Source organism: Micromys minutus (assembly GCF_963924665.1).
Source record: "Micromys minutus genome assembly, chromosome: 2".
NCBI lineage: Eukaryota > Metazoa > Chordata > Mammalia > Rodentia > Muridae > Micromys > Micromys minutus.
In genome coordinates this window covers 92,002,379-92,017,934 of record NC_137971.1, presented here as the reverse complement: position 1 = coordinate 92,017,934, position 15,556 = coordinate 92,002,379, and the positions used below count along the sequence as shown (strand labels likewise).

The window sequence follows — 15,556 nt, the reverse complement described above, 5'->3', positions numbered from 1 at the left end:
TATCTATCTATCTATCTATCTATCTATCTATCTATCTATCTTTCTTTCTGGCTACCCACCTATCTATCCATTTATTTTATCCTAACTTTGAGAAACTCTCATTTTACATTTCAACTCTTCTGTGTTTCCTAGTGTGCCTTATTCATCTCAACTCATGTTGTTCCTGAGCATACTAATCACAACAGAGATTAAGACATCATGCATTTCTTTCATACTAGCATTACAAATTTGAGGCTGTAGTTCAATTCACATCATTTTATATAAGGTGATGAAGAAGACTTACTTTATTGTTTTTAACCTAGGAAAGACATTAACTCTTAGCTAGAAAATCCATGAAAGCTGTCCAACTTTGACTGTTAGAGTTTAGAACCCTGAAAGCTTTCAAATAGCACAACACCATCATAGATGAGGGTCCAAGATATGAACAGTTTACCATGCCTCTTCCTGAGTGCAAAGCTTTTGTCATTTTATTCATGATAAATTCACTATGTTCTGCTTTGATTATTAATGTATAGTAAACTATAACCCACCAATGCTATGGATTAATTTAAAAGACAGATTCTTCAAGGTAACATTACATAGATTTTGGCTTTGTATTTTAGTGTAAAAATGATTTGTCATAAATTTATATTTAACATGGTCTGTTAAATTTTTTGTGTTTATGTTCCATATTAAATATGTAACTTAAATGAGGATTTTTGAAAGGAGTCCACAACAATTGAAATTTCTAAATGGATCTCAGTAATACGTTTTATAACTTATTAGCAATAAGTACACTGAGTTTAATATCAATGAAATTACCATTATTAAGCTTTGCCTTTTTTATTGGACAGTCTGGTCAAGTATCTCATCAACTGGTGTTTGCACTCCATGACATACTTAAGTAAATGTAAAAATATGTCATTAATCTATTTAGATGATTGATTAGCTGCAGAATTGTGTTTGGAAAAATTTGAGTTTGACATGGGATCTCTAAAAATATTTACTTAATTTCTTTATATTATTAAAATTTTGCCCATTAAGCATTCCAATAACCTTAAAGGCCATGTTTATAAGCAATGCCATTGCTTCTGGCCTTTTCCCTATTGATTACGTTTTCACCATAGATTCTTCTCATACCTTTCTATTTTGTGTACTTAGAGTTCTAAGTTCTAAGTTGCCTGATTCATATGCTTTATGTCTCCTATATCAGTTTCCCATTATAAAGAATGGGGAAAATCAATGGGACGATTAATATTACACTTTGCCAGCCACAGTGGCATTTAATCCCATCATATGTGGGGCAGAGAAAGCTGTATCTCTGTGAGTTAAAGGCCAGCATGGTTTACATGGTTAATTTCAGGACAGCCAGAAATACAGAGTGAGACCCTGTCTTGGAAAAAAAAATGTGCCAGGTAGGAGCACAACCTTGCACAAATCAACCAGCCACCAGACAAGCATTTGTATTTGTTCCTTACTTTGCACCAAATGTGGATCTAGCACATTGTCGAAGCAAAGGTATAGTATAATTAGACTAGCAATTAGAAATAAAAACCATGCTTTCAGCTTTTGTGCCCTCTCTTTTGAGTGTTCTAAGTAGGCTGATTGTAATATCCATCAACCACACAATGCCTCTTTGCAGTGGTAACCTTTGTTTCATAAGTGTTTTGATGGTGTCTCCTGTCCTCTTTTTTTCTTTATTATTATCTATGTAACATTTCATTATCTTGTAGCACTTAGGTCCACTAGAATTTCATCTGTGGTTCTGTGGTTGTTTGCTAGCTCACCTTACATGGGCATTTGTTGTTAATAGGTGCTCTCCTTGGAACTTCACAATTTTGCTATTTTTTGAAAGGCTTAAAAGCCATGGTATATCTTATTTAGTGAAATGCAATTATTGGGTCAACTAACTGCTTTATAAGTTTAAATTTCTCAGTGTCAAAGTCTTGCATAAGTTGGTATTACAGTGCTTGAGCCCAAAGTCTAGCACCAGTGTCTTTATTTTATAAACATTTTTTCCAAGTAATTAAGTCATTGTTAATTTAAAATACTTCCAAGGAAACCCTGTTTCAGCTGCTGTACACATAGTACACATGAAACCTAATATTAAAAATTAGAACTAAAATGCCATGACTCAATTTCTTTCATTTATTTTAAACTTTGTATTTGTATTAAGATTTAATTACATTATTACTTCCTTTTCCTTACTTCAAGTCATCTTATTTTTCACCCTCTAGCTTCTTGTCTACCTGCTTACTTCCTTTCAAAACCTGTTTCTTCTTTACTCCTAAATATTTTTCTTTCATGCTGTGGTCTCACAAATTCCAAAGCTAAAGAGAACATAAATAGGAGTATCCACACAAAAAAATGATCTGTCCTGGCTGATTACAATGTTATTACAAATCTAATTCAGAATGTCTATTAGCCTACACTTAAGTTAATAAACAGATATTCTAGGTATAATTTGTGAAGGGATGTACCTATTAATATATATGTATGAACATTTATTTGTCTACAATTGTCTACAATTGGATATTTGTAGAATGGAATGTTACCTTTCTGATGATCTCATAATTATATGAAATAGTATATAAGAGTGCAGCCTTACTTGCTCTTTCCCATCTAGTATTTCTGTTTTCATTCTTCCAATATAAAAGGTACCCACTCTCCAGAGAGATTTTGGTGAACAGATGCATCGGATGCTCTGTTAATAGGAGATGGAGCTACAGCACACTTTGGATCATCACAGATGGAGCAGTGATTAGTGGTCCTCTGGGGTCAGGGTCCAGTTCCCAACTTGTGAGACTTAAATTGCTTTTAGTGAGAGTAATTGTTACAAAGTCTCTTTTCAGAAAATTAATAAAGATATTATTTCTTAATGTGTCCTTGACACTGATATTTAATATGTTTACTGAATATATCTAAGAATATTCCTATCATAAGTCTTCCTGATGTCAATAACTTGGATAGTGTTTTTATTTTCTAGTCCTTCCTCTAAAATTTGTACCCTGTATCTGATTTATGATTGTAGATCTTTATTTTTTAGGTATTATTACATATAAAAAACTTATCTTTCCATAATCTCATCCAATATTTTGCTTCTACTCATTAGCATCCTATTTTTTTCTTTTCATACTGCATCTTTCTCACCAATACATTACTATTGTGTATCTTACTAAAACCATATTGCCTTCTTTGCAGAAATCCAGAGTCAAACTCTTCCATTGATCTAAACTTTTTATCCTTTTTGATTTCACTCTAGCCTTTAAGTACATGAGAATCAGGTTCTTTGTCCCACATAAGCCAATTGACAAAGATCACAAGTAAGTCACTTCTAACAAAAGAGAATTATTTCTTCCAGACTCTTTATGGTTTCACTATAAAATGTCACTCTACAGGCACATGCATGGGATCCCAGTGGTTAGTGCTCTTTTAGAAGGATCTTAGAATCTCAATAATGTTGACTACTGCAGAAAGAAGACCACTGGAAACTAAGGGCACATCTTAGGATGATGTCATGCTTTTGTCTCTCTGTCTGTCCCTGTCTCTCTGTCTCTCTGTAACTCTGTTTCTGTCTCTGTCTCTCTGTCTCTCTCTCTCTTTTTCTCTCTCTGCTTCTCCTTGTACATGCCATTTTTTTCTTCCTTTTCTCCTTCTCTTAGTTCCCTGAACACTGCCATGCCATGTGGGCCATGTGCCAGCATTAGGCTTTTTTTCTCTCATAATGGTGGTTTCTATTTCTTCCAGGCTTGAAGGCACAAAATTGCAGCACATGAACTATTTTCTAAAGTTCTGGAAACAATGGTGCATTTTAGGCCTGAGGGATTTCGCTCACCTAAGCAAACATTTACTAATTCATTTTTAACATTTATTGTTGTTTCATCTTGTTTTATTTCAAAACTGTCTTAATTAATTTTTTACATATATTAACAAAGTTAAAACAATTCAAAGCTTCAATATATCTTCCTTTCTCCAAATGCAAAATTCAGCATCCAAGAGTCAGGAGATTGGAGAATTTAACTGAAACTCCTGTTTTTTTTTTTCTAACTACTAAATGTGCTTCTCTTTCCTGTTTCTTAAACAAACTGAGTACCACTTTCTATTGCATATCTAAAATTTTAAATTTAGTTTTCTGTTATTTTTCTTCCTTTGTGTGCAATAAATTGTGAATCCATTACAAACTGGATCTTCTTATCTTTATGGATTTATTTATTTATTTATTTATTTATTTATTTATTTATTTATTTATTTATTCTTTTGATATTCTCTGTACTTACATAAGATGCTATCCCCGTTCCAACATTCCCATCCCAACTCCCCCCGCCATTTCCTCTATGAAGGTGCTCCTTCTCCCAACCTCCCTCTCCCACCTCAGTGCCTTGGCATTCCCCTACATTGGGAAAAAAAAAAAAGCCTTCACTTGACCAAAGGCCTCTCCTTCCACTGATGCCAGAAAATGCCATCCTCTACTGCATATGTAACTGGAGCCATGGATCTCTCCATGCGAACTCATTTATTGGTGTTTTAGTTCCTGGGAGTTGTGGTAGGTTTGGTTAGTTAATAATTTTGTTCTTTACATGGGTTTGCAAACCCTTTCAGATCTTTCAGTCCTTTCTCTAGCTCCTTTATTGGGATCCCTGTGTTCAGTCTGATGGTTAGCTGCAAGGATCCTCCTTTGTATTGTATGACTCTGGCAGAGCCTCTTAGAAGGCATCCATATCAGATTCCTGCAAGTAATAACTACATAGCATCAGCAATAGTTCCTGGGTTAGCGGCTACATATGGGATGGATACCCTTGTGAAACAGTCTCTGGATGATCTTTTTTACAATCCCTGCTTCTCTATTTGTCCCATTATTTCTTCCCATGAGTGTTTTGTCCTCCCTTCTAAGAAGGACTGAGGCATCTTTCTTCTGGCCTTCCTTCTCTTTGAGAATTATTTCTTGGTATTCCAAGATTTTTCTGCTATTATTTGCTTGTGAGTACATACCACAAGTGTTCTTTTCTTACTGGGTATTCTCATTCAGGATAATAGCTTCAAGTTCAAGCCATTTGTCTAGGAATTTCATGAAGTCATTGTTTTCAATATCTGAGTAGTACTCCATTGTGTAAATGTATCACAATTTTTGTATCCATTCCTCTGTTGAAGGACATACGGGTTCTTTACATTTTCTGGCTATTAAAAATAAACCTGCTATGAACATGGTGGAACATGTGTCCTTGTTAGATATTGAAGCTTCTTTTGGGTATATTCCCAAATGTGGTATAGCTGGTTCCTCAGGTAGTACTAGGTCTAGTTTTCTGAGGAACCACCTGACTGATTTCCAGAGTGGTTGTACCAGCTTACAATCCCACCAACAATGGAGAAGTGTACCTTTCTCTACTTCCTTGCCAGTATCTCCTGTCACCTAAGTTTTTGATCTTAGTCATTCTGACTGCTGCAAGGTGGAATCTCAGGGTTGTTTTGATTTTCATTTTCCTTATGACTGGGGATGTTGAGCATTTCTTTAGATGCTTCTAATCTGTTCGATATTCTTCAGCTGAGAATACTGTTTAGTTTTGTACCCCATTTTCAATAGGATTATTTGATTCTCTAGAGTCTAACTGCTTGAGTTCTTTGAATATATGGGATACTAGCCCTCTATCAGATGTAGGAGTGGTAAAGATCTTTTCCCAATCTGTTGGTTGCCATTTTGTTCTTTTGACAGTATCCTTTGCCTTAGAGAATCTTTGTGATTTTATGAGGTCTCATTTGTCAATTCTTGATCATAGAGCATAAGTCATTGGTGTTTTGTTCATGAAAATTTTCTCTGTGCCTGTGTGTTCTAAGCTCTTCCCCACTTTCTGTTCTATTAGTTTCAGTGTGCCTGGTTTTATGTGAAGATCTTTGATCCACTTGGACTTGAGCTTTGTACAAAGAAGTAAGAAAGAATCGATTTGCGGTCTTCTGCATGCTGGCCACCTGTTGAAGCAGTGCCATTTGTTAAAGAGGCTGTCCTTTTTTCCTTAAATATTTTTAGCTCCTTTGTCCAAGATCACATGGCTATAGGCGTGTGGGTTCATTTCTGGTTCTTTGATTCTATTCTATTGATCTACCTGCCTATCTCATACTGCATATATACTAATACAATGCAGTTTTTTTAAATAACAACAGGTTTTAATTACAATTGATCTGTAATACTGCTGAGGTCTGTGATGGTGATTCCCTCAGAAGTTTATTTTTAATTGTTGAGAATATTTTTTGCTATACTGGGTCTTTTATTATTCCAAATAAATTTGCAATTTGTTCCTTCTAACTCTGCATCTGATTCTTTCAGCTGCTTGTTGGGTCTTTCTGAGGGCAGTCATGATAAGTCCCATTTTGTGAGAGCTCCACAGCCTGAGTAATAGTGTCAGGCCTTCCCCCCTCTTTTCACTAGCTTATTTTAAAGTCATTGAGTAATGTTTTTGCTGTTTATATATACTTATATGTGTGGCTCACAATCTTTCAAAACTGATTCTCTCACAGTAGGTATAAAAATGTTTAAAAATAATTAGATTATAATATAATTATATAATTCCCATATTGCCATTCTTTTCTAATCAGAATCTTTCCAAATACTCATTAGAACTACTGCAAATCAATTACCTAATCACATGTATAATATAAAAACATATGTATTTATTATGATTAGTAATTCATGGATACTCTTTTTTGTATGCATTATCAGTTTGCTTTAATTTTAGATCAGAATGGTATCTCTTACATTAGATAGCGAGCAAACATTAAAATGGAAAACATTTTAACGTGCCATTTTTTAAAATATCTTAGCTGAAAAATATTCTTAAATATCAGTGTTTGTTCTGATTCATTGGCAAGTGTCTTAGAAAAATAAAGTGTAATATTTGAGAGTTTATATATTTCAAGTTGGGCAATATTGACTTTTGTGGCCAGTCTTAGTAATTGTCGATATGTGGGCATATCTAGTTACAACCAAGAAAATGTGAAAGTATAGAAAACTAACTTTGTAAAAATAGATAAGAATTACAAAAAATGTTTTCATTTTCTTTCTTAATGTAGAGTAAGAATATCTAATAGCAAGAAATATAAGATCATCAAAATATTCAAGAGGTGACTACAGCCTAAAAGAATCCACTATAACAATAATGGGAAAAGAAGGAAAAGAAATGTAAAAGTAACTTAAAATATTATTAAACCACTTGGAAAGGTCTTATTAGATGTTGTGTAGATTTATTAAGAATATCTAGACTAGCATTATACTTCAAAATTTCATTGACTTCATATAGAGTCATCACTTAAACCCCCCAATGAAAAATATACAGAAAATAACTCATTATAAAACATTTATTAAATTTAAAAACTTCATTCCTCTTCATATTGTTAAATTATACTTAGAACAAAGCCCCTTTTCTGCCCAGTACTGTTTCTACAGCATCCTATGAACGACTCTATGATGGATCAGGGGAACAGATCGAATGTTTAATGAAAACTTAATATTAGAGGACAAACACGTAATTCTTTTGTTACATTTTATACTGCTTAGTAAAAACTTTATTTTTGTTTATTTGAATTAAGACTAATTAAAATAAGTGCTTAATTTACTTGGCTACAATTGACCCTAGATATTTTGTTCTTTGAGGCTATTGCAAATGACGTTGTTTACTTGATTTCATCTGATATTTGGAAATAGGAAAGCTACTGATTTTTCTGAGATAATTTTGGATCTAGATACTTTGCTGAAAGTGTTTGTTAGCTATAGGAGTTTTCTTGCGGTATGTTTTTTGGTACATTATCATATCATCTGCAAATCACAATACTTTGACTTCCCTATTTCTAATTTGCATTCCCCTGATGCCCTTTAGGTAAGACTTCAAGTTTCATATTCAGTAACTAGGGGCACAATGAGCAGCCTTGTCTTATTTCTGATCTTCGTGAAATTGTTTGAATAGTCTCTTCATTTAATTTGGAGTTGGCTTTGGACTTGTTATAAATCGCCTTTGTCATGTTGATTGTTAAAGCATAGTGTCCTTTGCCTGTTTAATCTCTCCAGGACTTTTATCATGTGTGTGTGTGTGTTAGGTTTTTGGCACAGGCCTTTTCTAATGACATGATCATGTGGGGTTTTTCTTTCAGATTGCTTATATGGTAGATTGCATTTATTGTATATTGAAATATATAATGATATATTGAGATATACACTATGGTATGAAGGTAAATTTATCTGTATGGGATGAAGAAACTGATCTTTCAAACAAAGTACAAGATTGAAGTGGCATTTAAATTTTAACAACATCTACATGTTTTTAGGTAAGAAAGATGTAGCAAGGTAGAAAATTAGCCAAGACAAAGATATGAAAAGGACTGTGACTTTAATGTAGATTTTTAGACATGAGGCTTCATAGGTAGGAAAGAGCACACAGGGATGTTGGGGAAACTAACAGAAACCAGAGAATGATGATTTAGTACTTCCTCACATGCATATCAGTATCGGCTAACCTGTGCACTATTATCTACCTACCTATCATCCACCTGTGTATTCATCATCTATGCTGGGCAGAAAACTCTGACACATGTAGAGGAGACCCTAGACAGAGTAATCAAAAGAATTTCTGAAACAGTTTTGGTTATAAATAAGAGTCTGGCCAACAGTATTTATTAAATGGTAAATGAGCTAAGATATATGCCTTTAGCAAATTTCTAGATTGTTGATAAAACAAAGAATGAGAAGAGAAAGGGGAAATAATATTTACAATTTAAAAATTTTTATAAAGACAGCATCACCTTCATGAGATTAACATCCACTTCATTGACTGCTTACAAAGAAAGGAATATTAGGGTTACCATATTTTGAGGTTTGGCTAAATGGTTATATTTTTATGAATATACTTACATTTTCATTAGCCATTTATTCTTTAATGTTCCTGATAATACCATCATCCAAAAATGTAGATTGTGCTTTACACATTGGCTTTTCATTTTCATTTAACAAGAAACAATGCCACCCAATTAAAACTAAAAAAATGAATTGAATTCATTACTTTTGACAGGTCTTCAATAATATGTATGTAGTGTGAGAAAAGCCAATTGTTAGTTAAAATAAAAAATCAATATTGAACACAAGTGACTATAAATTTTTTGCCATACTTGCTTTACGCAGGTAAAAATTTGTGAGATGAATTTGAGAGTGAACCCTGGGCTCCATGCATACTGGACAAATAGTCTGATGCAGGTTACTCTTAGCGAGGAAACATATTCCACTGAAATATGGAGCTTAGAAAATGTCTGTTTAATGGCTGCCATGCTGGTGTGGAGCACATTCTTTGACTGAGAGATTTCTGTGTCAATTGCTGCAATGGTGTGAAAAGTTCCTCATATACAGATGCTACGAGATCACTTATAATGCCTCTGTATGATAGCTTATCAGTGGTTCAATTATATGTTCTTCTCAGGCTTGTTTTAAGATTTTAGTGCCATTTGTGACTCATTGATTTTTAAATAAGACTCTATCAATTTAATTACACATTGGTAAAGGTAAGGAAGTAAGAGATGCATTCAATACTCATCAAACTCATAGGACAGCCCCTGAAAGGGAGATGCCCTCTTACTTGCCTGTTTTATTATAATTCACACATTAATATTATGTGAAGAGATTGCTCCAAATACAAGACCAAAAAGGTCTCTACTTTCTGTGAGAAAATACGACGATGGCTGTTACAGTGAAGGCTTAAGTTACTTGCATAGGAGCATCCTGTGTTGTCGCTTTCTCTGCAGACAAGATCCAAAATATCAGGAAATTTTTATTCTAAGAAAACTAAAAACATACTCTCTAATTTTCTTTGTTCTAATACCATAAACAATAGGGTTTAGAAAAGGTGGTACCAGTAGGTACATATTGGCTATAAAGATATGAATTTGGGGGTCTACATTGTGGCCAAAACGGTGGGTCAGGAATGTAAAGACAGCCGTAGAATAGAAAACAAGGATTACACAGACGTGGGAGCCACAGGTACCTAAGGCTTTAAGACTTGCTTCTCGAGATGGAAGACGAAAAACAGCACGGAGGATAAGAACGTAAGAGAGGGCAATGAAGAAGCCATCACAAGAACCGATGACAGAGGCAACACTGAGGCTGTAACGTTTGGTGGCTCCTGTGTCCACACACGCCAGCTTCACCACAGCCATGAACTCACAATAGGTGTGTGCAATGATTCGAGTTCTGCAGTACGGCAGCTGCTTGAGCAGGATGGGGTGTGGGGAGAAGAAGCCTACCCCGCGCAGCACCACAGCTGCTCCCATCATGGCGATGCGGCTGTGGGTCAGAATTGTGGCATGGCGCAATGGGTCACAGATGGCTACATAGCGGTCAATGGCCATGGCCAAGAAGAAGCCAGATTCCATAGCAGTGAAACTGTGGATGAAGAACATTTGAGCAAGACAGGCATCGAAGGTGATATCATGGGCTGCCATCCAGAAGAGACAGAGCATGCGTGGCAATGTAGATGTGGAGAGGACCAGGTCAGTGCCAGACAGCATGCACAAGAATAGGAACATGGGCTCATGGAGGCTGCGCTCTGCTCTCACCACAGCCAGGATAGTCACGTTCCCCACCAGGGCCACCATGTACATGGAACAGAAGGGAATCCCAATCCAGACATGGAGGTGTTCTAGGCCTGGGATGCCCATCAGCCAGAAGGTGCTTGGAGAGAGTTGTGACTTGTTAGCTGTCTCCATGGTGGCACTGCCCACTGTTTGTGGCTGAGGTCCTCCTTGTACAGAGTGCATGCTTTGCTAAGGTGATCACGAACAACTCTGCAAACAAATGAGAAGTAAACCTGGAGTGTCTCTCAAACTCACCCTGTAGCTCTACCCAATTTTTAGTTAGACCAGTGGATCCTCAACCTGTGTGGGTCACGACCCATTTCCATCCATCAAAGACACTTGAAGAACACAGATATTTTTTTAATTACAATTCATCACGTTATAAAATTTACAGTTATGAAGTAAGAACAAAAATGATTATATGGTCCGGATTCATTACAACATGAGAACCCCTTTTATAGTGTTTCTACTTTAGAAAGGTTGAGAATTCATTTAAGTAGAGTGATTAACACGTCTTTAACAACATTAAGTAAAATGTGTACCCAGACATCTCAAGTTGATTATAATTCAAGTAAAAACTCTCCCATATGTTAAAACAATTAAACCTATTTGACACTATATATTACAAAACAAAATCTTAACCACATTTTACTATTTTATTTTTATAATTTGTTTTAATTCTTGGGAATATCTGATTTATACTTGAAATATATTTGAGATTTTAGATGCATATGTATTCTTCTTGACATAAAACCTAAATACTCCATCCTCAGTGTGTGTGTGTGTGTGTGTGTGTGTGTGTGTGTGTGTTTGTGTGTGCCTTGTAGTAAATGTTTGTATTTCACAATTCTTATTTTCTAAGAGTGTCATAGAATTCATACCTATGAAACATCTTATACAAAAGTGAACATTTTTCTGCAGGGTAAATTTTCAAAATTTGAAAATTAACAAAAATTTTCTAACAAGTTCTTTTTCTTAAGTGAAATTCATAGTTCTATTATTGTAAGCCGTGATTTCAGAAAACATATTTTGTTTCTTAATCTTATACCCATATGTGCAGTTCTTCTTCACTTTCATTATGTTGGAAATATTTGGCACAAATAATGACTCATATATCCCTTGATGTTTGGACATAAATATAGTGATTTCCCTCACCATTTTCATACAAATTGATGAGAGTAATGCCTAGATTCTCTTAAGATGGAAAACTAAATATCATCCTAGAATGTTTTCTATATTGCTACTTAACTGGAAACACGATGCAAATCAAATAGTGATTTTCAATGTTGCAGGTATGAGACTGGAGCTCAGAATACTATAGATAAGCAAGAGTGTCCCAGAAGGCATATCTAAGCCATGACAGTTCCACAACACCTTCGCTGACTATAAGGTCCGTTTGTTTTCATAATGTTAAACTTAATTTTCATGTCACAGGTTATATTAAAAGTTTTGTAACACAAAATGCTCTGGTACCTCTTCACACATACTTTGAGTTTTCTCTTCTATATTTAAAACAGAAGTCGGGTGGTAGACAGGACAGAAGTAGGTAAGGTGCTAGAGAGAGATGAATAAATACCTTTTTATTAAAACTTTTGTTCAGGGGAATTCCTTATGCTCCTATAGTTTTAGTTCAAAATGCATTTTTCCCTTTTCAGTCTTTCTTATCTTTAGAGACTTAGAAATTTGAGAGCTAACTGACTGAATAGTGATTTTTAGAGACAAAGTGTTATGCAGCCTAAGATGGCCTAAATTTCTCTATAGCGACTTAGGATGTCTTTGAACTGTTGATTCTCTGCTTCTGTATGGCAATACAAGGATTACAGCAGTATGCTACTACAACTAATATTAAAATATGTTTTATTACCTTAACGTTTCTGAGCTGATATGTGTGCAGATAGGTATTATATGTGAATATACATGATATTTAATATGTGCAAAAAGTAGAGATTTAAGTTAAGACAAGCGTATCAGTGATTACACACATCCAGTTTCTTTCTTACTTTTTTATACAATGAAGGCATAAAAGTGTTTGATTTATTTTAATTAATTAACTTATTTTATAAAATATTATTATAGCTCACAAGATTTGTAATAGATGATGAATACACATTTGTTCTTTTCCTTTTTCTTTCATTTTTTTTCTTTTTTTTTAAAGTTTGATAGTCTGCATTGAAATCTTACTAGTTACAATGAGCATGAAGTACATCTGATTTATTCTTTTTAAACTGAGCTAATGCAACTAAGAGATTGTAGCATTTTGAGTTTTCTTCAAAGAATGTTTCCTTTTTGTTCTTGCTCAACTGGTTTTTTAACAAGGGATATTTTTCTCACTACAGGTCTTGCTAGGGCTTACTTTTTAATTTCTTCTCTGTCTGCACCTGTCTCAGACACCATGGTCTGTCCTGCTCAAGCTGCTCAAATGCTGAAATATGTGTTAACTGGATTTTTATCATTCTAGAGCATAGATAACTGGCAAGTAACATCTACAAAAGTTGAGTCTTTTTAGTATAAGTTTACGGTATTTATTCTTAACTCTCACAGGGTTCTTCAAAGAATAAACTTTACCGATTTGAGGATCGCTTCATGCTGTTCATTTTAGTAAGACTGCAGCTCTGTTCTCCATCACCTTATTTAACAATGTTAAAAGCTGACAGTTTCCACAGGGCCACCTTTTATAAGGAAGAGACTCAAAGTACGTTCAACTTACATCTGCTGAACTTAGAATTCATATTGGATTTCATCTGATTAAGTGTGTTGCTTAAAGAGCAATTAGTGGTCCTCTGGAGAAAAGGTTATTTTCTGAAACAACCAGAGCCAAATATATTTTATAAAGTGTAATTATTATGAATATCTTTAAAGACAATTAATAAGGACATTTCCCAAATGTCTTCTGGGTATTTGGATGTTTGAAATATTTGTTGACTGCATCGAAGGAAATTTAGTATCAAATAAAAGTGTTATATTTATCTTTGGAGAGATAAATTATACTTTGCCTGGCTTCATAATTAGTGTTTTAAAGTCACTCTTCTCTCTTAATCTTTTAGGTATTCTTTTGTAATAGAGAAAGTTACATTTAATAAGAAGATAGAATTATGTTAGAATTTTAGCAGCCAATGAAAGGTAATATCAGTATCTAAATCCTGACAGGTTTTGGGTTCAAATATAGTCCATGTAAATATGGATCACTAAAATTTTTCACAAAGTGTATTTGTCTGAATTTTCTTAGTTACATAGGTTATAACTGAAAATATCCAAAACGATGGGCAGGTGCCTTCCCAGTCTAGTTGTTATTGTCCCCATTCACATCATTACCTTACTCCTAGACACACATGGTTTCCTTGAAACCTCTGTCGGTGTAAAACGGTGGATTGTGTCCTTGTTTAGCACTGCATTGTCACAGTGCTCTTCCTGTTGTCGTTGCCCATGACAAGTGTTTCGTATGTGTTCAGGAGTCACAGAGAGTCACTGTTTATGAAGTGCTTCTGAGAAGAACTAGAAGTGAGACAGAAGGGAAGGAGATGTGGACGGATAGTTCAAATTACCTTTATTCATGAGTGAAATGATTTTATGACCTCCTATAGGACATTACTAAAGGACAAGAGGCCAATTCTCCCTCACTCAGGAAGCATTTGGTGCCTGTAGTTCTTTGTCTAGGGGTTGGATCCTGAGAGATTCCCTCACCTGTCTTTGTTAGCAAATCTATTGCTGTTGCCATCATTCGGGGTTTATTTACTCAGCCATTTCTGAGACAGACTGTTTCAAAACAGACTTTCTGGTATTATGGCTCTTCCTATCTCTGACCTCCCAGCTATGGGCTTTTAAATAAATTCATAATATTATAATTTCCTACTGAGGAGGGGCACTCAGCTCTAACCAGAAAACAGATGCTAACTTCAGAACAGTCATGTTAGTATCTCATCAGGAAGCCATCTTTCCTGACTGGTTGTTATACTGTTTAAGGTCAACAACAGGATAACCCATGTGTTTTCCCCTAGATGCTTGCTTAGTAACCTCTGTTTGAAAGCTAGCAGTTTTTTTTCTGTTTGATCACTCCCCGGTACTCCATAATGACTACCACACAAAATAGATTTTAGACTTTGTAGAACTGTGTTCTTGGACTCACCATCTGTTGTTCTTGAGCTACTTATCTTAACTCTCAGATGTGATTTTTAATTCCTTCATGCCTCCCACCACCAAGCATGGTATGGGAGTTTTTTCTTACTTTTTTCTTTATAATCTTTTTGCTTTTCCAAGCTTTTCTGGTGTACTATCACACACTCCTCAATGCTCCTATTTTTCTTTTTCCTTTTATACCCTGAATATTCTCATGGACAATCATACAGAGAATGCTATTAGTATAGCATCTTACTGTGAAGAAAACAACAGTCGATGTGCAAGAAAACAACATGCATAAAGACTAGCTACAGAAAAATAACCAGGACAATACCTCAGATAAAAAAATGTTTTAAGTTAGAATTTAATTTGACATACAAAACTAGTCACTCAATACACTGAGAAAGAATATTATAAGAAATATGATTAGAAACTAAATAAACATTGTCTATAGAAAAAAAACCTTGTTACCTATTGAGGACACAGTAAGCAAGGAGAAAAAAATAAGAAAGCAATCTATGTCACTTATGATCCTACCAGGCATTAAAATGCCCCAAATTTAATCCAAGTACAATGAGAATACCTCTCATCAAGAAATTTGTAATAAAATCTTCAAAAGAGAGAATTTGTCTAAATATTAATCATTGAATCAATTATGACTCTAGAGTTATTTTTCAAAGACAGGTTCAGGTCACCTAAGGTTTCCCAGAGCTACTAAAACATTCTTGGAGTGAAAAGCACACTACATCTGATAGAGGGCTAATATCTAATATATACAAAGACCTCAAGCAGTTGGAGTCCAGGGAATGAAATAAACTTATTAAAATGGTATACAGAACTAAACAAAGAATTCTCAACTAAGGAA

General features: G+C 34.7%; 1 protein-coding gene across 1 annotated transcript; it reads right to left on the bottom strand.

The window, feature by feature from the left end:
- Positions 1–9,765: 9,765 nt before the first annotated feature.
- Positions 9,766–10,710, bottom strand: LOC308418085 (olfactory receptor 52M1-like; the record flags this gene model as incomplete). The annotated part of the gene is made up of 1 exon (XM_080913414.1): positions 9,766–10,710. One exon carries the CDS (start codon positions 10,708–10,710, stop codon positions 9,766–9,768), a length of 945 nt encoding a protein of 314 aa, XP_080769540.1.
- Between the last annotated feature and the right edge of the window lie 4,846 nt (positions 10,711–15,556).